The 23084-nt window shown below is 42.7% G+C and overlaps 3 protein-coding genes across 3 annotated transcripts; all 3 read right to left on the reverse strand.

The window, feature by feature from the left end:
* Positions 1 to 505: 505 nt before the first annotated feature.
* LOC310800392 (uncharacterized protein) lies at positions 506 to 6969 on the reverse strand (the record flags this gene model as incomplete). Its single annotated transcript, XM_083662992.1, has 3 exons — positions 506 to 2580; positions 4270 to 4365; positions 6863 to 6969. 3 exons carry the CDS (start codon positions 6967 to 6969, stop codon positions 2397 to 2399), a joined length of 387 nt encoding a protein of 128 aa, XP_083519118.1. The 3' UTR covers positions 506 to 2396.
* On the reverse strand, positions 6763 to 16564 carry LOC310800592 (solute carrier family 25 member 3-like). The gene is made up of 8 exons (XM_083663215.1): positions 16479 to 16564; positions 15457 to 15613; positions 14536 to 14657; positions 13498 to 13677; positions 11349 to 11530; positions 9604 to 9776; positions 8968 to 9078; positions 6763 to 7361 (listed from the first exon to the last, which is right to left on the reverse strand). The coding sequence occupies exons 2-8, from the start codon at positions 15599 to 15601 to the stop codon at positions 7201 to 7203; spliced, it is 1074 nt and encodes a 357-aa protein (XP_083519341.1). The 5' UTR covers positions 15602 to 15613; positions 16479 to 16564; the 3' UTR covers positions 6763 to 7200.
* A 593-nt stretch (positions 16565 to 17157) lies between these two features.
* LOC310800591 (lamina-associated polypeptide 2, isoforms beta/gamma-like) lies at positions 17158 to 22676 on the reverse strand. The gene is made up of 6 exons (XM_083663214.1): positions 22085 to 22676; positions 21811 to 21928; positions 21237 to 21398; positions 20543 to 20652; positions 20264 to 20370; positions 17158 to 19214 (listed from the first exon to the last, which is right to left on the reverse strand). Exons 1-6 carry the CDS (start codon positions 22316 to 22318, stop codon positions 18821 to 18823), a joined length of 1125 nt encoding a protein of 374 aa, XP_083519340.1. The 5' UTR covers positions 22319 to 22676; the 3' UTR covers positions 17158 to 18820.
* Between the last annotated feature and the right edge of the window lie 408 nt (positions 22677 to 23084).

Genomic DNA, 23084 nt, shown 5'->3' on the forward strand with positions numbered 1-23084 from the left:
TAGAGTACTGCTGTATGTAAGCCACTGCTGCAAGTAGAGTACTGCACTGTCTGACTGCCACTGCTGCAAGTAGGCACTGACTGGGCTTTAAATAGAGCGGAGTTTTGAACCAAGCCGCCTTGTTGGCCATTGGTTGTGTTCATGTGACGTCACGTGAAGGGGCGAGCATGCGCAGATCACGCCTGGGGTCCTGCTGTGTCTAGTTAGTAGATTATCATTGTTTTTAGGCTGGTGATCGAGTGAAGCAAGTGTACCATGATATTTACATCGTCTGAGAAGGGCTGTTACACTCTCTCACACCACACCCCCTATTTCTCACTCCAAATTTCTCTTTTGGGTTCCAAGCTGAAAAGGTTTGACCCCATTTATGCTGGAAACATGCTACAATGCCAGCCTACGGTTTTATACAATAGAACACCTTTATTGTCATTTGTACAACGGAATTCAGTGTGCAGTACCAAGCTACATAGGAATACAAAGATATATGGCAAAAAAGATATCCCACATAGCCTATACCATATCATGTCATACTTGTTGAATAAAGATAATAGAATAAAATAAGCATTAAAAATGGGCAGCATTCATATTGTGTGTGCAATGTCATACAGTCTACTAGTCAGTAAACAGTTCTATAGCAGCAGGGTCTCGTGTGCAAATGTCAGTGCAGTGCAGGTCGGGGACAGCACAGGTCTGACATCTACTGGCAGACTGGTTCAGGAGGCACATCACTCTTGGATAAAAACTGCTCCTTAGTTTGGCAGTACGGGCACTAATGCACCTGTACCGCCATCCAGAGGGCATGAGAGTGAGGAGCTGGTAACCTGGTGTAAACTTGGACAAGTGTCCAGGTTACACCAGGTTTTAGTCAACTATTTTTAGTTTGTGTCTTAGTTCTTAGTTTTAGTTTCTCGCTAATAATCGTCAAGTACAGGTGACACCTCATAAAACGGACCCACAGACAGAGCCAACTGACACAAAGACAAAACTATATGGTTTATTTAAAACTGCTACTAGTCACAAAGCAAAGTGAAAATATCATACACTTGTAGTGGCCCTACTACTGATTGTGTCAGCACTCTTTGGTTTTCTACTGGAATATTGAAATACTGTGGTCCTGTTTGTGTGTTTGAAGGCATCATGGCACAGATTTGCAGCGGGGGTGGCTGGATGCTAAATTGTACCCTCTCCTACTTCTCCATCACCTCCCCACATGTCCAAATCCATGCATGGGATATACACACAATTTGGCAACAAACAAAAAAGGCATAGAGGCATTTGTTGACAATGCTTGTGTAAGTCAATGAGTCTGCATTTTATTTTATTTTATTAGAAAAACAATCCTAAAAGACCCGTCTTAGAGTCAATTGTGAAACAGACGCCGCTGTAGGAAAGGTTTTTGGAATGTGCTGCATATTTAGCAGAAAAATGTATTTTAGCTCCGTTGACCTGCACTGCACTGACTTACACAGCTCAACAACAAAGACCGTGAGAAGGGGACTGAGAAGACTGGGACTGACTGGATAATCAGAGTGAGAAGGGGACTGAGAAGACTGGGACTGACTGGATAATCAGAGTGAGAAGGGGACTGAGAAGACTGGGACTGACTGGATAATCAGAGTGAGAAGGGGACTGAGAAGACAGGGACTGACTGGATAATCAGAGTGAGAAGGGGACTGAGAAGACTGGGACTGACTTGATAATCAGAGTGAGAAGGGGACTGAGAAGATTGGGACTGACTGGATAATCACTCACACATGCTGCTTCAAAGCCTGAAACGTCCATTTAAGACCAAGTTGACATGAACATTCAGGGACATTTTTATGAGCAAGGCCCACACTCAGATCAATCTCAAATCCACTCACTGATGAGACATCGGATTGTTTTATAACCACGTTATCTTCAACACAATCCTTTTTTGAAAAAAGAGAATCAAAACGGAAACCTTCTCGAAAAGTTTAGAAACTGACTTTACGTTTTTTCTGGAGGTGTCCTTGTGGTTCAGCTGGCTGGTGTCTGGCTCCATTTGAATTTGTACAAGCTCACAATGTACGGCATCTCTTCCTGCTCTCTTTCCTGAATCATTTCCTGGAGGCGGATACAGCCGACTGTCCATTGAAAATAATTTATATAATAAAAAATAAAAAATATATATATTAAAAAAAATCTATCTGTAGTCTTGTGGCATTTTATGAGAGGCAGGCACTATAAAAGGCAACGGAGATGACACAACACAGGACTCAAACCACTGAGCTCATTCAAACAGGCTGAGAAGAACAGGCAGAGGAGATCATGTGGGCAGAGAGCTTCCGGGGCAGCGATCCTCCTCAGGTCTGGTTGCTTCAGGAGGTTTCGAGGATGTTTGAACCGTGTTTGGTGGGTTAGCAGCAGCGGAGGCGTCAGGTGAGCTCCGTCTGCTTGGTCTGTGGGAGCAGAAGAGCCACCAGCCCTCCCATCAGCAGCAGAGCGGACACCAGCAGCACGGGCACGGCACAGTTAGTGTCCACCAGCTCCCCGAAAACCAGGTTACCCATGATCGCCCCCACTCGGCCCACTCCTGTGAAGACGCCCAGGGCAGAGGAGCTGACGGAAACAAAAGAAAGCAAAAAGGTGAAAACACAGCTCATTCATCATTACTTATCGCCTCACACCTTTTGCAAAACTTTAAACAGTCCTGCAAATTGTTGAGACGTTTTGAAATTGTACGACTTTCATTTAGAGTTACAGTATAGCCCATTCCCTTCAGTCTAGTTTACATTTCCTCCAATCATTTTGCAATGCCGTATGTAATTATTATTATTTTTGACATTTACTTGCCACTTTACGAGACAAATTATGTAAAATATGAAAAAATATGATCTTGCCTTACCCGTTGTTTTTAAAATACCTTTTTGTCTGTGTGCCAAACCTAATTTGAAATTGAATGCCGTCTCTTTTTTCATACTGTACAAAAATGAATGGCAGCTAATGGCTTCTTCTGATGGGAGGAAATCAAGCCATGATACCTCAAACTATGCTGACTGTGTGCAGACACCAGCATGTGTGGAAGGTTAAGAGACAGTTGGTTTCTCAGCCGACAGACAGACAGACAGCTGGCCTTGTGGGATCATGTGAAAATGTTCTCTCCAAAAAAAAATATATAGTTATTAGTTATGGCATTGCCTAACCAACAGTGAGACGGGCATATTGGAAAAACAGGACGATGATTTGGGGTTCTTCAACGCGAGACCGATGTGATGTTGCTGTGACCTTCCAGTTGCTGGGATAAGGGGGCGTACATTTTGCAATGTTTTGACGCATTGATAAAACTATAAAGACAACAGTTTGGGTTGAGGCGTTGTTGAGCTGGCATACTTCTATCTCTCTCCAAATGCCTTCACTCTGTCACTTTACTCCTGCGACCAAATTAAAGATCCATTGAGAAACTTTGAATCCTGTGACTGACTGACATCTATTTTGTGAGTCTGCTGATTTTCTTCATGAAGAGATATACATATATATTTCCTTATTCGTCACGCCACTGTCTGATACACTTAAGAACAGACTATTAGTTACCATAGTTGTTACTAGGGAATTACCGGTAATCATTAGTTAATGATTACTTCACCATTAGTTATACATATTTGTGCCCCCTCAAGTAAAGCAGGCCATCATACTTAGTTGTTACTATGGAATTCATCATTAGTTCATGATTACTTTACCATTAGTTACCATGTTTATGCCCCCTCAAGTAAAGCAGGGCTTCATGCTTAGTTGTTACTGTCAGTCACAATTTTGGGAGCCCACGGAGCGGGCGATTTCCATAACTGCAGCCATGCCGCATCATCTCCAGAGTCTGCGCTCAATTCCTAGTATTATACATTTGGCCGTGGGCATTGTTTACATACTGACCCTACATCTCCAACTGTCTCTACAAGGGATTTATACTTGCAGAGGCTTACCCGGCAAGGTCACAGGAGTTATCAGTGAATATCATGAAACTTAATTACGTATTTCTGAACAGACGTTACTACTTGACTAATCATTAATTAAAATAGCCTACCATATGGTATAATATAATAATTATTTCTGTAGACGTTCTGTGACTGACAACACGGGCTAGAGAATAGCAAATGGTTGTAAGGTGTCCAAGAAAGATAAGTTAGCCCTGAACTCCTTTGTGTGGAGAAGTCAGACATTTCATCAACAGCCAAAAATGTCCCAGACAAAAAAGTGTTACAAGAATAAGAAAACTACAGATACTTGAAGACGCTCTTCATGTTCAGTACATACTTTTGCTTCCTCCTGGTAAAAGGAGTGACCTGTCCTGTCGATGGTCCAGATGAGAAGACAGTGGTGGCAGTGGCACTATGCAGGCGCGTGACAGCTCTGCTGGAGAAAGCAGCAAAAACAGAAGCTGCAGAAGCAGACCCCACCTCGCATGCAGAGGTGGAAAGTACTGTACTTGAGTTGTTTTTTTGTGGATTTGTACTTTTTAAGTATTTTCATAATGCTATACTTTTACTCTTACATGAGTAATTTTAATACTGTATATTCTAAAACGGCACTGTAGCATTTGGGACTGCATCTGAACTAGCTGTTCAGTATAAGAGACAAGACAGTTGTGTTAATTTTATCGGCTATTTTCTTATTGAGTCTTAGTCTTAGACCCGTGTTAAATGTCCTTGTTAGTCTTTATCATATTTAGTCAACCTCATCCTATTTTTATTTAGTCAAGTTTTAGTCGACAAAAAGTTTGAGCATTTTAGTCTCATCTTAGTCAAATAAAACCATAAGTATTTTAGTCTAAGATAAGACCCTTAGCTAAGACTGGGTGGGTTCTGTGGCAACTACTGCAAATGTTTTTAAGACAGCTAAATGTCAGCTAGATCTATGATGCTGCAGCACAGGAACCTGAATTGCTGCATTGAGTGGGGGAAACAGTCTATAATTAGTGTTAATTTTGTCGTCTATTTTTAAATGTAGTCGTAGTCTTAGTCCTGTGTCAAATGTCCTTGTTAGTTTTTATCATATTTAGTCAAACTCATCCTCTTTTTGTTTAGTCAAGTTTTAGTCAACTAAAGGTTTGAACATTTTAATCTCGTCTTAGTCTTGGGGAAAAAGGTAGTCGACTAACATTTTTCGTCATACTTTTCGTCGACGAAATTAACACTTTGTCTGTCTTCGACAGCTTAGGTAACGCGTAACGTGTTAATGTGTGAAATGTATTGGGGTACATAATAAAAAATAAGTAACGCCAAAAAAAACAAGCCCGACCCGAGCCCGGTCCGAACCCGAAAACGTCTTAGTAAGTTTGCCGTTTATCTAAACTATATCCGTGTTGTCTGTTCAATCTCATGAATTGATAAGGTTCTAAGGTCACAATGTACACATACCATTCTGATTATAACACCAAATATTACCCCAATTATAAAAAAAGAAAAAGAAAGCGCCTTATATCTGACCACGAGCCCTGCTCTGGTCTGAGGAATAGAGGGGAAATACCGGACCTGAACCACGGGCTAGGTCGGGTTCGAACAGGGAATCTAACCTCTAACCAACGCAAATGTACGTTTACTCGAGTACTTCATACACATGGATTATAAATATATATGACAGCAAATTAAATGTCTGAAATTCATGATAACTACATGTCTACATTAACACTAAAATAAATATAACTTATATGTTATGGGAAGCGCACAAAGGCAGAAAATGATGAAAACACAATATTGACAAATCAGAGCAGCTGTCATCACGAATAAAAAATAAATAAAGTATCCACCTTATTTTTGAATGCCCCGCTGTAAAATAATTATGGGTACAAGGTCCGGTTTAACTTGGTCCGGTGACTTGATTGTTGCAGCTCCCCCCCCCATCCCTCACAGCATCAGATTTTTAACGAGTCATTAAAACTCTGATGCTAGGAGGGGGGGGGGGGGGGGTTGCTTGTCACAATAAATAAGACTGGTTTGACGACTTATTTGAGGGAATGTAATAATTTTATCTATCACACCCGCTTTTTCTGTTGCTCTTTGAACAACTCTGGATATTTATCGACAAGATTTTTGCCAAGCTGGACCTGATTTGCTCCGTTCGCCTGCAGCTTTGAAACATCGTTTACAGACGGGTGTCAAGCTGTCAGCAACTAACGGGGTGGGGGCGGCTGGGAGGATCACACCGGAAGAAGCACCCATAAGGCATCATGGCAGCTAGAAATAAGGTGGATAGGTATACAGAAAAACACGTCAAGGGTGGGCAGTACTACCCCAAATAACAGCCTGTTGAAGCATGAAAGCAGTTGGATACACTTTTCTCAAAAAGTATAGTTCCTCAATCTTTCTGCCTCAAGTCGACTACTCAAGTTCAACTTCAACCTGTTCAAGGACTTTAGAGAGGAGCCTAACTAGATCTACCTGTAACATGCACACCACATCAAAAACGTGGCAGGTCACCTGTTCAAAGGTCCAGCTATACATTCAAAGCAAACCCATCAGTTTGCTGTCTGCCGTTCAGCTGTAAACACCGTCTTTTCTGCAACACTACAGTAAGACTTACCCTTGATGTGCTGTACTGTGCGCCTGCTCCTCTCCCTGCTCTGCTGGCCGGCTGCTGCTGCTGCTGCCTACTGGATTTCATTGACTAAGCCTTTCCATCCCCCCTAGTAGAGACTCAGTTTGGCAATCCCACTGTCACCTCAGTCAGCTGGTACGATATCCACCTATAAGAACATGGTTTCCTTTTCGAAATGAGAAATAGAAGAAGACCCTTAAAAAAAGAGAGATTCCTCAAGTCGTATTTTATTTTAACATGAACATTTGCACATCTCATCTTCTCTCCAAATCTCACTCGTCCCTAGTTTCTAGTTTTTTTTTACAAGTGCGACCTGAGGCCCTGGACAGGTGCCTGAGGTCCGGGACAGGTGCCTGAGGCCCTGGACAGGTGCCTGAGGTCCGGGACAGGTGCCTGAGGCTCGGGACAGGTGGGCGACATAACATTATGAACATTATTTGAACATGAACATTTGAACGTGTCATCTTCTCTCCAAATCTCACTCGTTCCGTCCCTAGTTTCACAGTTTTTTTTGACCTGAGGCCCGGGACAGGTGGGCTGACAGGACAGCTCTGACTGTAACAGAAAGGACGAGTCGCGTGCGGAGCTGTGCGGATGGTCGTTAAGGCTGCGTCTAATGTAGGGTCGCGGCGGGTTTTAAGGCGGCTCGTCTCATTCCGTCAGGCCCAGCTTCTTCTTCAGGGACTCGGGCATCTCTGGCGGAGGGGGGCGGGGCAGGCGGAAGTACACCTTCACCGAGTCGTAGATGAACCACTGCAGGGCGGTCAGTGTACCGATCATGATTATACGGGCCACCAGACCCTTCCACACACCTGGGGTCAGACAGAGGGGAAAAAGGGTTTAACATTCAGGATAAATAACATTATTCACCACGCCCACTTTTTCTCTCTTCCGCGTTCGACGCAACGTATTTGTTCTTCCGGTTCAGCGCTAGTTGGCGGCCGTTTTCAAAATAAAACGTCAGTATGAATGAAGTTTGGCAACATTCAGAATTAAGCTACACTGCGGCCAACTTCAGTTACATGTTCATAACGTTAGTCTGCTGCGAGGAGCCGATGGCTGTACCCGGTCGGCATTTAACGTTAGTTACAAAAGCACTTCGACAGTGTTTTCTCACTGCCAGTAGCCTAACTACAGCAGGGTTTAACAGATAGCTAGTCCGACCGGTGTCAGCACAGCCAGCGCTCCCGGTTCTCGCTGCTCGTTAAAGATTTCCAATAGGCGTTATTCTGATAAACTGGTCACATATATGTTATGTTCTCACCCGACAAATATTAAAACGTTAAAACAGTTTGGGGGTTTTTTTTAGCTTGAAAACAGCTTTTTGGCAAGTCTAAATGACTGCGGTATGCGTACTCTACTTCCGTGTTTAAAACCGGAAAGATGATTACGAAATTACGTTATGCAGAAGCGTCCTTGTATGGGCAAAGAATAAGGTGAATACTGTCAAGGTTCCAACTTCCTACGCAACTCACATTTTAAGATAAACAGACCTTAAAGTGATTGACTGATTGTGTGAAATTTGGCCCGTATTCAATACATACAGTATATGCATTTGCTGATAGGCGTTATGTCAACTATGCTATCTGACTTCATAGCTGAACATGGTATATTGGCTCTACAGCTACCTTAAATGTATAGTCATGATTTGTATCCCGATTGCACAGTATTTTTTGGGCATTTCCAAAATGTCTCAGTACTTGGAAATAGGGTGGCACAATTATGGCAAACATGATCATCCCAATTACATTATGCAAATGCAATCACAGTTATTATTCGCAGTTTCAGGAAAAACAACTATTTTATTGCATTTTTCACACTTCAACATACTGTACATTGTTACTTTTCAATGCAGTAGCTAGAAAGTCTTCTTTGAACTGTCTTATTGCGGCCCTTAGATACAAGATTCAAGTAACATGTATTTATTACTTTGGGAAACAGCTACAGTACAACCCTCAGAGAAACGGCACAAAAACTATAGTCGTTTGTCGTCATCTCAAGACGACGATCCACTTTTAGGAACTTATTCCGTGTTTTCATGTTCAGACTCCGATTCTTTTTCAATTTGCACGTTGCTACATGTCTCCCTTCTGCTTCTCCATATTACCGTTTCCTTTTCACCACACGGGTGCCACACCAAGATGTTCAGGGGAAGTGTCAATACTTCAGCATTGATTGCAAACAGATGTCCGCCCCCCAGTCTGTCTGCACTGGTTGATGTCCGGTGAAGGGCCAGTGCAGCGCTTTGGACTGAGGAGCAGGTAGACTGTTCTCACACGCCAATGACTCAAGCACCTCCAACTGTACAGCCAGGAAGCTGCTGGGGGCCCCGTGGTGGGGCCCCCCAGAGGTGGATCTAAGGAGCGTGTCTGATTCAGGTACTTTTAATGACCAGCAGGGGGCGACCACTGTACTCACCCTTGGGGCCGAGCTTCTTGAGCACACCGACGGCTGTGCTGCCACTCTCCTTGTTCAGCACGGACACCACCGAGTCAGCGGGGTGTGACACGATGGCACAGAACACACCAGCTGCAGAGCCAAACGGGACAGGCACACACGAGGACACACACTTCATTAGCAGTGGAAGGCAGCTACGCTCAAGACTAGCATCAGGCTAACATAACAGGTCTTCTATTAAATATATATGCCTTTTATTGCATATATATTTAGGTTTCGGCCATGTCATGTCATCCAACTCCAATAGAACATTCCTGCCTGACCACAGCTACATTAAAACCTTCTCTAAAACCTACATCGAAAATGTATTTCTTTGCACATTTATTTATTTACGAATTGTTCCATTATGTTGTTTGGAAATGACATTATTTTAAAAAAGGACTACCGTATCCCAGAGTTTCCCCCACCACTGAATAGCCAAACTTGCTGAGTGATCAAACGTGAAGCCCCCCCTCCCCAATATATATATAGATCTTACACACGTAACGTGATTTGGCAGGTAAAAAGCACAAACAGCTACCACTACAAAATAAATCTTCATATATATATAATCGACATATTTCCACGCTGGTTTCGTGTAGCGGCTCTCAGACTCACCGATGTACCCGGCCACGAAGGTGACCACCAGCTGCTCCCCCTTGCTGCACTCGCTGCGGGGTTTGGGCACAGCGTGCTTGTACAGCAGCTCCACCGTTCTCTCGAAGCAGGCGAACTTCATCATGGTGTACGGGATCTGCCTCATCCACAGAGGCACCACGCCTTTGTAGAAACTACAGACAGAAACCAACGGGAAATGGTAATAATTATAATATATATATATTTTTTTTAATTATTATTATTATTATTATTATTAATAATTAATAATAATTATTATTATATAATTATATTATAATTAATAATAATAAAGACATAATTGCAAACGATGTCCGCCCCCCAGTCTGTCTGCACTGGTTGATGTCCGGTAAAGGGCCAGTGCAGCGTTTTGGACTGAGGAGCAGGTAGACTGTTCTCACACGCCAATGACTCAAGCACCTCCAACTGTACAGCCAGGAAGCTGCTGGGAGCCCCGTGGTGGGGCCCCCCAGAGGTGGATCTAAGGAGCGTGTCCCCTCTCGCACAAAGAGAGAAAAGTAAAGCTAAAATATGCAACATTAAAAGAACAATAAATATGATATATTATTGTCTGTGCATGCCTAAATGTTTGCCTGAACCTAGCTTTTTATTTATGCTCAGGATGTTTTGGGGTGTATTATATTTACTCTGGGCTCGGTTGTGGCTATAGACCCTTCTCACGGGGGCCATTTTGTGTCGAAAAGGCAGGGTAAACACAGGTGCAAGCAAAACACTAATGAGGGTTTCAAACGTCCATGATTGGAATTTGGAAACCCTCATTAGTGTTTTGCTTACACCTGTGTTTATTCTGCCTTTTCGGCACAAAATGGCCCCCGTGAAATGGGTCTATTAACATGAATGCTAGCCTCATGTTCCCCATTGCCTTAGTGCAGGGATGTAATAGCAACAACAATGGCAGAAGCAAACAATAAGAAAAGGAAGAGCAACAAAGCTCAACGTGACAAAACCCGGTCAAAAACACAGGGGGACATGTGATTACACTGCTTTGCCTGTACACAGCTTCAAAGTGACCTTCACCAACTGAGGGGGAGGAGAAGCTGGTGTAATGATCTTCCTGCTTCAAGGTGAACAGTTGCACATTGAAGCGTTAGGAGTGGACTATGCGTTCTTAGAGAAAATCAATGCATACATTCATCCAGAAACGTATAAAAGCAAAAACAGAACAAAGAAATAAGGTGTCTAGAACGTTTCTCCTGTGCTTTATTTACAATGCTTTGTGCTGAAGTTGGTTGAAGAGCCTGGTTGAAATTAGGGATGCACCGATATGAAAATTTTGCCCGATGCCGATAACCGATATTAACATTGCTGTTATGGCCGATAACCGATATTTACCGATGGCGATATGATCTGTATAAAACCACATTTTTATGATCATCACATTTTGCACATACTGAAAAACACATGTTAACACTGAATTTGAAAAAGTTATGCATTTCTTTATTTGCAAAGCCTTTGGAAAAGCCCATAGATCATAGATTTACTGCATTATTTCATATCAATGTGAAGAATTTGGCTGATAATGATAACCGATATTAACATTGCAACATCTGACCGATACCGATATGATTGCCGATATATCGTGCATCCCTAGTTGAAATGTAAGCAATGTCGTCAAATGAACCATGAGAGGCATTATTCTGTATATAGGACCCATTTTGTTTTGTTTTGTTACACAAAGCAGTTGGTTTACGATGAGAGAAGAGACTCACGCCCACAGTCCCTCCTCGCCGTACATCTTGGGCGCACACTCTCTCAGGGTGTTGGCGTAGCCCGGCTGGGTCTGGATCCGCACTTTGCACGCCTCCATCGGGGCGAGAGCGATGTCGGCGAAGAACTCCGCGCTGGCCGAGGCGGCCAGGTAGAGAGACGTCCTCCATAGGTAGGTGTTTTCCTGGTTGTTAAACGGGGGTTAGAGAGAAGTCAGCCATGTAAATGTTTATGTGTGGGAATTTTAGAGCCTTTAAATCGGCATGTAAACACTCAGTAAGATGACATTATGTTTTAGGGCTGCAACTAACGATTATTTTCATAATCGATTAATCTGTCGATTATTTCCTCGATTAATCGATTAGTTGTTTGGTCTATAAAATGGTAGCAAATGACGATCAGTGTTTCCCAAAGCCCAAGATGACGACCTCAAATGTCTTGTTTTGTCCACGACTCAAAGATAATATCAGTTTACTGTCATACAGGAGTAAAGAAACCAGAAAATATTCACATTTAAGAAGCTGGGATCAGAGAATTTAGACCTTTTCTCTTAAAATTGTACTCAAAACGATTAATCGATTATCAAAATACTTGTCGATTAATTTTCTGTCGATCGACTAATCGATTAACCGATTAATCGTTGCAGCTCTATTATGTTTCTTCACATATTTCTCAGCGACACATACATGGAGATGTCAGAAATGAATGGCGGCGCGGAGCAAAAATGCCCCCGAAAGTTTGTAAAATACCCGTGCAATTAAATATGAGGGGGGGGAATGTCCCTGATAATTAGGCCTACCCTCCACCACCCTCACGGCATGAATTTGTCTACCGTCTCCCCTGGGTCACCACAGGGGCCGGTTGCACCAAGTGGTCTTACGACTGGTCTTAAGCTACGCCGGTCATAACTTTACGACCTAACAGCTACGCCGGTTGCACCAAGAGGGCTTAAGCCTTATTTTCACTAAGCCCAGGCGTAACTCTTACGCCTGGTCAGGAGGAGGCGTAGTGCCTGCCTGTAACAGAGATCTCCGTCTATCAGCGGAGACCTTTTTGAGTCCTTACCGTCATCGTCACCGCCGTAACGTCGCCATCGAAGCATGATGTTAGATTATAACGAACTAGTTGTGTGGCTTAGCCTTCCCAAATGTTGCCGTTAGTTTTTTTGAATTTAATACATAGAATTGGGAACGTTACATTCAATTTCATTCAGACTGTCTGGCACTCAATCGCCGCCATTTTTCCCCCGGAGCGAGGGAGGGTGTAGTGATGCACATACAGTAGTAGTGGCTGATAGAGCGTAGTGGCACAGTGACGCTCCAAGCAGGTCGCGAGGCACATTTTTGCAACATCATCCAATCAGGGGGCATTCCCTGGCAATTCACATGCATTGCATTGCTACGACCGGCGTAGTTAAGACCAGACGTAAGCCGCGTTGGTGCAACAGGCGTAAATCCACTCTAAAGACTAGTCTTAACTAAGACCGACGTAGGAGTTACGACCAGGCATAGTTAAGACCACTTGGTGCAACCGGCCCCTGGTGATTAGTAGCCTGACCAGGCGTTTTTTCCAGCAATAACAATGGACGTTTTTTAAGTAGGAGTTGAACCTGTAGAGAATGTTGGCACTGTGTAGCCAGCAGCAGCAGAAGAAAATGCAACCAACTCCACAACAAAGAGCTGTGTCAACAAGAAGCCAACACTGGGAAAGACTCAGCAGTCAAAGGATGGAAGATGGACTGACGAGGGAGAGGAAAAGACACCATGCTGTTCTGTAAGGCCTGCCATGATGACTACAGCAGGAGGAAAGAATGCTACATTGTCATTTAAAGTAAAGTAAAATAAATCTCAGTTGTTCAAATACAGTGTTCATTTGCCAATATGCCAATGCAAACCTATTAGTTTAATACATTTATTATTACACATTATACATTAATTTCTTACGCTGATATTTACAGTTCAAGTGTGCAATTGCACAGGTAGGGGTTAAGTGATGTACTTGGGAGAACTTCGACACTGATGGACACAATAACCGTTACAGCAATCTAAATCAGCATTCTTCTTGTTATGGGATGGCCTCTATGACCACCAGGCCACTAAAGTTGAGACAGGAAGAAGTGATTGCTTTGGCCCAGGCCTGAACACTGCTTACCTCTCCCAGAAGGTCACTGTAAAACACCTTGAACACCTCGTAGAAGCCAAACTTGCAGAGGCCCTGCATCGAGTAGCCAATGAAAGTGGGTGCCCAGCCCTTGGCGAGCCCTCGGACCCCATCCTCTTTCACTGTGAGGGAGAAACCCTTGAAGATGCTCTTGTACTTGGCAGGGTCAACCTAAAGCACAAGGACAGTAAAGGCTTAGTGACGAGTCATGATGTAAGGAGTGTAGACCATGGTCTGGGTGAATACTCTTTTCCTATTGGCCGGCAGGTGTGTCTTAAAACCGTGTATTGCACATGTAGTCCGGCTCAAGTTTAATCACCGTTTTAAATTCATCCACTACCCACCATAGCACAGCACAGCTGTCATAGCTGACGATTTCTAGTGCCTGTTGAGTCAGCCAGCCAACTTTGCTTTAGAGATTGTGAGTTCTGCTGAGAAAAATAATTTTTCCATGGACAGATTTAGCTGTTGCGGCAGTGAAATTCACATGTATCTTACCATGGCGCTGGACCAGTGGTCGCGCCGAGGTCATGAGATGGAAAAGCCAGTCACTCATGGGCGTTTAGTGAGTTTAGTGGGAAAATGGCCGTAGCTCGGGATAGGAAGGTGGTAGAAATTCAGGATTCGAGGGATGGCTAGGGGGATATGGGTGGTGTTTGGGGGGGGGGGGGGGGGGTGTCTAAAAGGTTTGCGCTTGTTAAGCTAGTAGCATATTCGCCTAACCGGCGTGGTTGTAAAAGGGACTAGAATCATTCCTTGTCGTGACAATGGTGAGCTCTTCATAACCTTTCGATTTTGGGTGCAAAACTTTCACCAAGCAAATATTTGCGAATGCTTTTATTTGACAGTATATTGTTGGCAAATGGCCATGGTATAAGCGGGATAATCAGCTCGTAGGTGTGCGTTAAATGGTTTGAAGGCATTTCAGAGGCAAGCCAAACTTTATCCCTTACTTAATCTATAATGCATTGATTATCCCTTACTTAATCTATAATGCATACACATTCACAATAGAGCTCAAACACCGACCTGCAGGCGGCACTTGACCAGATCGAGGGGCACGACAGCTGTGTGCGTTATCCCGCAGCTCAGGATGCCCCCGAAGCCGCACAAGGCGTAGTATTTCATAGAGCCAAAGCTCACTTCCGAATCTGCCGCAGAGAAGACAAGGCAAAAAACACACACACCACGCGATTAGGCTGACGTTTATCACACAATGTTAGGAATGCAAATACAAGCCATGAATTTACTGAGAAAGTGTTCCACCCCACACACAATGACATTGTAGAAAGTGACATTTCAACAAGGGTTGCAGATTTCTCAGTAAATCAACGGATATACATAAACAGCACTGTCCTGTTGGTTTCAAATGGTTAACTGCGCTCAAACAATGTAGTAAAAATGTAAATAAATAAATAAAACAAAATAAATTATTCAGCTACATTATATCATGGAACTGTTATGGTTTTATGTTTAAGGGAGCATTCAGTTAGGCCGGGTCTGTCACTGTCACTCAAAAGAAAAGCAAATGGTTAATCCATTGTTGGTTTTCCCCATTCTTCACCAGTGATGTTAGTGCTGAAACGTCAAACGGCTTTAGAAATCAGTAGCTTTAGTTGTGATCAAAGGGCAGAGCCAAGAGACTCCAGGTGAGGCCACAGACCTGCATCACTAAGCCAAGGGCGGACAGCTCGGGATCCCACCGAAGCCACCGACGATCACGTATTTCACTGAAGCAATATCACAACTATGCCCCCACGGATGGAAAGATAGTGGGGCAATCTGTCAAGAGTCACCTTCACATTAAGCAATTGTACAACTTTTCTTCTTGCTTAACACCTGAATGACTAGGGAGAGCGAGTTGACATTGCTCAACAGTGTGAGGTCTTTCACTTGAGGAGGAAACCATGTTTGTTGTCTATTATAATAGAGAGAGTGAGTTAGTAGTACCAGGCACTGCAGCGGCTGCCAGTCTGCGCTGGAGTCGTCCATGAGGAGCCGGGCTCTGCGTCGGTTCTTCCACTTTCTGCAGGGAGAAGAGCGGGGCACTGAAGGGGTTGGCCCTGGAGAGCTGAGTCAGCGCACCGGGATACATTGTCCTGCTCAGCTGTACAGTGGGAAATTATGAGAAATCAGTCCAAAACAAAACAAACCAACAAACCAAAAGTCTAATTAAATACACATTTTGGTAAAGCATCTCCAGCTGAACAGCTAATTATGACAAGCCGTTCTAACATTTAATAGCTAGACTTATGTATTGCAGATATCCATAATTAAATTCTTCTTAGCCAAAAAGAACATAATGTCACAATCTCATTCTTCCTAAGTCATAATTTAATTGCGGATACCTGCAACTGAATTGTAGATACCTGTAATGAGAAACTCCATACACATTGAAAGGCAATGTTGGCGTAATTTGTATAGGAAGAATGTCATTGTTGTGGAAATCTGAAATGTTCATTTTGACTAGGAAGAATATCTTGAATGAAAACTCTATTGCCGGTATCTATCTAAACGACTATTAACGTTTAGTCACAATGTAGTTAACGCTAGTCGTCTCTAAAACAGACGAGTTGGCTCTCGCAGAATGTAGGAGACCGTCTGGCTTGAGTTGAGACTAGCCAGTCACATTACAATGTAATTACGACTAACGTTAGAAATGTCGTCGTTGATCTCTGTAATGTTCATTCCGGATAGTTATTAAATGCTAAAACAGATTGCCATAAAAATAAAGACAAGAAAAGAAAACAGCTTGCCATAAGCATTAGCATCCATGCTAACTGCTGCTGTCTTCATTGTAGCTAGTTAATGCTAGCACGTTGGCTGGCTAATAACGTTAGCTTGGCTAAACTGGCAGCATTCCTCTCAAAATCTATCGCGTTGCTCAATTTTATTTCTTCAAAAACGACGGATCACCTGTGATCTACCCAGTAGTCAGCCAGGTTATATGACGAGAACGTTTCTTTACTTACTTTTAAGACTTTGTTGTAACGTTAGAAATATGGCGTTGCCGCTATGGGGCTTCCGCCAGTGAAAAGGGAGAATGCAGGGAAATGTCAAGCAGAATCTTGTCGGACAATATGGTGGGACGCTTGATTTGTTGCACACGCGCTCCCTGGCTCTCCATTGGCATTGGTGCAGTTCGAGAACTCCACCCGCAGGGACCATCAAGTAATATAAACGTACGCACTCCAGCCAGGAGGTCCGACGTCACGCGACCTCCATAAATGGTCACATGCACAGACAGAGTGGTGACATTGAAAGTGTGTATGAAAATAAGCAACTGTGCTGCTGCTATATCATAATGTAGGCAGATAAGACAGGAATAACTAAAATGATTAACTTACTGTCGTTGTCTTGTCTAATATATAATGTATCATGTAACACTACACCAAGTCAATTTTCTTGGATGTGCAAACATACCTTGTCGAAATAAAAATAATTATGATTCTGCTGATGTAGGCTATCCATTATTTCTGATGTATGATTTGTTGTTCTTAGCTGCCATTTCTATTCTGGGCTAAACCATAGTTTGCAATAGAATATTGAGCTGTTGTGCTTTTTTGTTTTAAACCACCCAATTGTGTTTTGTGTCCTTATCGTTCACTTATCGTCATATTTACAGAAAGACACAAACAGCAAAACATTTGGCAATAACAAATTTTATTTCATGATATACCATCTACATAATCATAGATTAAAAATCCTTACCCACATAACCCTAGCATTTCTGTCCATTTGTCAGAGAGCTGCCTGATGAAAGACCAAATCATGTGTTACGTAAACAAGGTTCAGATTTAAGATACAGTATCACTTGCATGTTTTACATTGCATAAGCTTTCAAATGTTATCGTAATATGTGCTATAAAAACTTGGAACACACCACGTTAGAAAAATATCAAAATAGAAAGAAAAATGCACTGGATAATTTTCTCTCTCTCACAACCATCACCTCCAGAGAATGCACCCATGATGCACCCCACTTCCGGTGGGTAAACAACCCATCTTTCTCAGAGTAGCACTACAATATCAAATCGTGATAATTTACACAGGCAGAAGTAGTTGAGCGTTATGAAGAGAGTAAGATGAAGTACTGGAACTGTCCCCAAATAAGGATTTAGGTCCTCCATGGTCTCTTTGTTTCCAGATCAGTGGTGTGCACGGACACATGCAGTAAAGTGAGGTGGGCTATGTGGTCCAGTCCTGCAGACAGGACTCAAGGATCAGAAATCTAACGCACACAAAAATACAGAAATAAAGCACAAACGGAGCACTAAAACCCAAAGCATGTAAACTCACATGAGCACACTGGTAGGGCTGCTGGACAATGAATAATCTATAAATTGTTCCGATACAATTTTTAGCTTCCTCAATGAGTAATTGTCAAATAATATGGAATATCAACAATACCTTAATTTAATTTAGGATATCCACTGTAGCATTAGTTGAAAACAGTGACGGTGTTTATACAAGAGTGCAGTCAAATCCTCTTCCTCAAGCTAATCAACAGTAACAATCGTGATCACAACAGGAGCATAAATGACCATTATAATTGCAGTCATAATCGTTAAGCCCTCTGCACTGGGATTCAATCAGTGATTAGCCATTGGAAAAACAAACAGTTTTCTACCTCAACTCTAAGACGGTCTGATTTTCCTCATACAGTGATGTGACCTGATTACACCACGTCACCTCCCAGCACAGAGACTACATTTAGTTAGGAGCGGAATTGACCTGAGCACCATTAAAAATAATGAGACCTTCCATCTAGCTCTATAACTAGTGTATATTTAAAAATTCATAGAGGAAATACACGTTGAAATTTTGTTGCTAGTAGCATCGCTTTGTGCTTTAAAGTGGGAGGGCATTAAGTGCTAACAGTGTCCAGGCACTTCACCGTCAGAAAAAACACCTGGCACAGAGCATCAGAAACTATTATGTCCTTCAAAAACTACAACCATGCACGGACAAACTGACCTCTCCATCCTGCACTCATTTCTACATGTAAGGGTTAAATACACACAAGGACACAAACAATTCACAGGTTAAAAACATGACGACGAGTCTCTTCAGACTGCCATGAAACAGCGTTATCCATAAGAAGCTGTTTGAATAGACCTCCCTCTTGTTGTGGGAGGAAAGCTGAAACAATGATATGGGGGGGGGGGGGGGGGGGGGGGTGGAGTTTACCGTTCTTAATTAAAACAGTGTCCTTTACTCGATGTATAAAAAGAAGAGGTGGTCTGAGTTTGCTGCTTGGGTTGTGGTGAGCTGTAGCAGATGGCAGGGAGGGTGTGGGGATGGTTCAGGGTCCTTACTTGCCAGCGCTCTCTGCGGCGCCGCTGCCGCCACCGATGCCCAGGTAGGTGGCCGCGCTGTCCACAATGCCCAGCAGGGGGACGGTCACGCTGTCCAGGAGGCCTTTGAGGGCGTCGATCTGACTGCCGTCCAGGTTCTGGTAGGCGTAGTAGAGAGAGCCCGCCACCGCAACCAGGAGCAGCAACTTAAGCATCACGGACAGGAAGCCTTTTCGGGTGGTTGGCGCCGCCTTGCTCGAAGAGGCCATGCTGCCGACGCGGGAGATGGACTCGGAGTAGGAGCGGGTCTCCGTGTGGACGCTGCGTTGCACGCGGGACTCGTCCAGCCAGTAGTCGCTAGGCTTCAGCGGTCGACCGGCTGCTCCTCGGATCGGCCGCCTGCAGGTTGCACTGATCACAGAGGAACATCGAAAAATATGAAACAATGTCTAACTTTAATGTTAATATTTTACTACCGTAGATGTTCCAAATAGGGCTGAAAGATATTGGGGGAAAAAATCAAAATAAATCTGATTTGACAAGAATATTGCAGTTGAGATTAAAGCTTGAGCTTCACATCGGCATCATCACAAGTTTTTCTTGCCATACATTTTCTTGCGCTTGAAAAATTGTTGCATTAAAAGTGATTTGTTAATAGAGAATTGAGGTCAGTGTGCAGGATTTAGGTTTTCACCAACACTGTACTTGATTCATGGACCAAAGATTTCCCAGAGCTGGAAAATATTTTGGATGCCTCACTCTTTAGCAATTACCGTAAATTCCGGACTATAAACCGCGGCTTTTTTCCCGTTTTTTGGGCTTTTTTGGCCCCTGCGGCTTATATAACGGTGCGGCTTATCTATGGATTTTTTCAAAAAAAAAAAAAAATCTCTCTTTTTTAGCACTCTTTCTAACTATAAATCCACTTCTGTTTTAATTTCCTCTCTTGCCCTCTTTTAACAACATAACATAACATAACACAACACAGGTGGTGTTGTGTTATGTTGTTTTGTTGAAATGTTAATAAATGGGAGCTTCCTCAAACAGCCATCTCTTTCCCGACAATCCCCTCTGTGCATGAACCCTTACATATGGTAATTAAACATTAAAACACAATAAATAAATAAATAAATAAAAAAATAAAAAATAAAAAAACATTAAAACACCCGCGGCTTATAGTCCGGTGCGGCTTATATATGTAAAAAACAGTCAACTTTGCAGGTGCGGCTTATACTCCGGTGCGGCTTATAGTCCGGAATTTACGGTAATTGCAGCATCTGAAAGTCCATATTGCAATTTTGATTTTTGTGTGCGTTTGTTTTGATTAACTGTTCAGCTCTGTAGTTCCAAAACAATAATGTGTCACAGTAAATGTGGCATAGGCACCTCAGTCAGTGTATGTGAGCACCTTAAAACAATAACAAAAGTAACAAAGAGAGAAAATTATGTTTGATTGTTACCTGATGCCTGTTGGCGTGCTAATTTCATTGGCAAGGATATCTTCAACAACACTCTCCCCAGTCTTCATAGGGGTCTGGTCGTCACTGTCAAGCTTCTCCTCCACCACCTGTAAGTACCGTATGTTGAGAAAGTAAGATACTTTGTACAAATGTATAGCCACATGCTGTGTGTGTGTGTGTGTGTGTGTGTGTGTGTATGTGTGTGTGTGTGTGTGTGTGTGTGTGTGTATGTACTGTATGTATGTTATATGGGTTTAGGACCAGTAGAAAGCATCCCACCTTGGTTTGTCGTCTGCTGCTGGTCCTAACAGTGACAGGAGTTTTCCCTCTGCTTCGCACAGGATTCTCCACTACAGGAACAGGCTCTGGTTCAGGGGCAGCGATCTCCTCTGACAAAAAAAAGAGGCAATGCAAACATTAACAGTGAGAAATAATGGTTACAATAGATTTTTTTTAATGTCAACTACAGCAATGACCACCGCCCCTGCCACATATTCTACCTTTTTCTTAAAAAATAACATAAAATAAATAAAATTAGGAAATACTGATGTAGCTTACACAACAAATAAAATTCTAAATAACAAAAAACCAAACATAAAATCAGCTGCATCTCAATTAAAGAGCTACTGGTTTGCATCTACTCTAACTCAGTCAGAACATGAATCCAAGTAAGTGAATATAAATTGCATAGTGCCCCCCCTTTTGGGGGAAATAAAACATCAGTAATGACAGATGAGAGCCAGTTATGGTGGTCACAATGAAAAACAAAAAAGTATTCATTTGGCGGTATCCTAAATATATATATATATATTTTTTACTACTTACAGTAATACTAGCTATTGCCCCATCCCTAGTCACGGTGACCTGTTCTTTCACATATCAACATGTTCATAGACACTTTCAGGCCATGCTTTTGTTTGCCGAGGCAAGTCAAATTTCAAGTGAAGGTCAGTGATGTGTGGCAATAGCTCACCATCTTCCTTGTCGCTGTACTGGTCAGAATTTGTGTTGCCGTTCTGATTGCTGTCTGCCAGAGCTGTAAGGTCTGTGGCAGGTTCAGGGGCCATGGGGGTTTCAGCTGGAGGCTGGTCCATAACCTTCAGAAGCTTCTTCTCATACACCTTACGGGTGGAGGCTGAACAGAGGGGACACAGGAATGAGAAAGGAGTTAGATAACATCTTGAATTTCAAACACTTTAACATATTTTCACTCTGACACGTTTCACACACATTTTTGCTGAATAAATGCAGCTTTTATGTGAGTATTTCATTACATAGCACACAGCTTCAGCGTCAATAAGCCCATGGTTTTCTACATTTATTTTTTTAATTGGGTTACTACTGAGTCAAAGGTAACTACCGGTAGATAGATACCAGCAAGCATGTTGGCAGAGATAATTGGTTCATAAGATCAAAGTCCAAACAAATTTGTATTACCTATTCCAAATCTTTCTGATAACCATCTCGAAAATGTCAGTGGGGCAGTAAAGAACAATTGCATGCTATGACTTTTTATCACCAGATCTTTCCTGCTTCAAGAAACTTACCCACAATGGGTCCTGCTTCCACACCGTGCTTTGCCAGCTGTTCTTTCAAGTCTTCATCAGTGAGCTCTGTCACTTCTACTTCTTCTGTACGGGGCTTGTCGGTCTTTCTGGTAGCTTTCTGCCAAATGATTATATGAATACTTAAATCAGTCATATACAAATGTGTTTTGTTTATCAATCCATATAGACGAGTTTACCATTGCATTGCATAAACCACATCTAGTGCCCGCAAATAACCGATGTATGTCAATTTTGGACTCAAAACTCAACTTACTCTGCCAGAGCGACTTCTGTTGGAGATCACGGGAGCGGGTAATTCTTCGTCGCTGGAAAACGCGTCTGTGGGTGGACTTCTCTTGTCGTTTAGTACGGTCAAGTTCTTCAGATACAACTGAACATACACTTCCTTTTTATGTTCTCCGCTGGGAAGCGGTACATTGTTTGCAGTCAGCTCATTTTTGAGCTTATCTTTCGTGAGAACCGACGGATCTTCGAGGAATTCTGCCATGTTTTGCTTTTTCGCCTAGCGTATTTACTATTATTTTTGCTCGCAGCTAACGGAGATTAGCAAGTTCGCTCGCCAGCTACAAACAACAACACACCAAGAACGTGACCGAATAGCGCTGTTGTCAAACAGGACTGGCGCCTATACTCGCTGGCAATTCAGCTAACAGGAGAGAAATGTTTTAACAAAATAAAGGCCCCGTTTTTCTTCTTAGCCTCGTAGCTGAATTATTTTCAGTCAGATGTGTTTTTTTAAAGTAAGATAGGCGCCTTTGCTGTAAATGATCACAACGCAAACATTCAAAATTAACTAGCTGTAAGATGTTTGAATTAGCTTAGCTTCAAACCGGCCCACTTGCTACTGTCTGTCCGCGGTCGCATCAGGGCCACACAATAAGCGCGCACGCTATTGGACTAGAGACCCCAGCAAACTCAAATCTGATTGGTTTGCTATGAATGGAACGCTTGCTGTCATCCGCCACAAAGAAAGAAACCACAGGCTGAAGAACGAGATATGCATCTTTATTGTCATGAAAAAAAGAAAAAAGGTTAGGTCATTTTCCCTGTAGTAATCTATAACAACAATCTGTAATCCTCCAAGGATGTTATTCCTTACTTCCAAACTAATTAAGATGTGCAGTTTCCTGTGCAAAAATGAGTGTAGGCAGGATAATTCGACAAAAGCAGAGCTCCAACATAACGTTAATTGTTTTTGAAAAAGTAAAGAAACGTCACTACATGACTAGTAAACATGTATCAGTGCGTTCAAA

This window comes from Poromitra crassiceps (assembly GCF_964638095.1).
Source record: "Poromitra crassiceps genome assembly, chromosome: 30".
NCBI lineage: Eukaryota > Metazoa > Chordata > Actinopteri > Beryciformes > Melamphaidae > Poromitra > Poromitra crassiceps.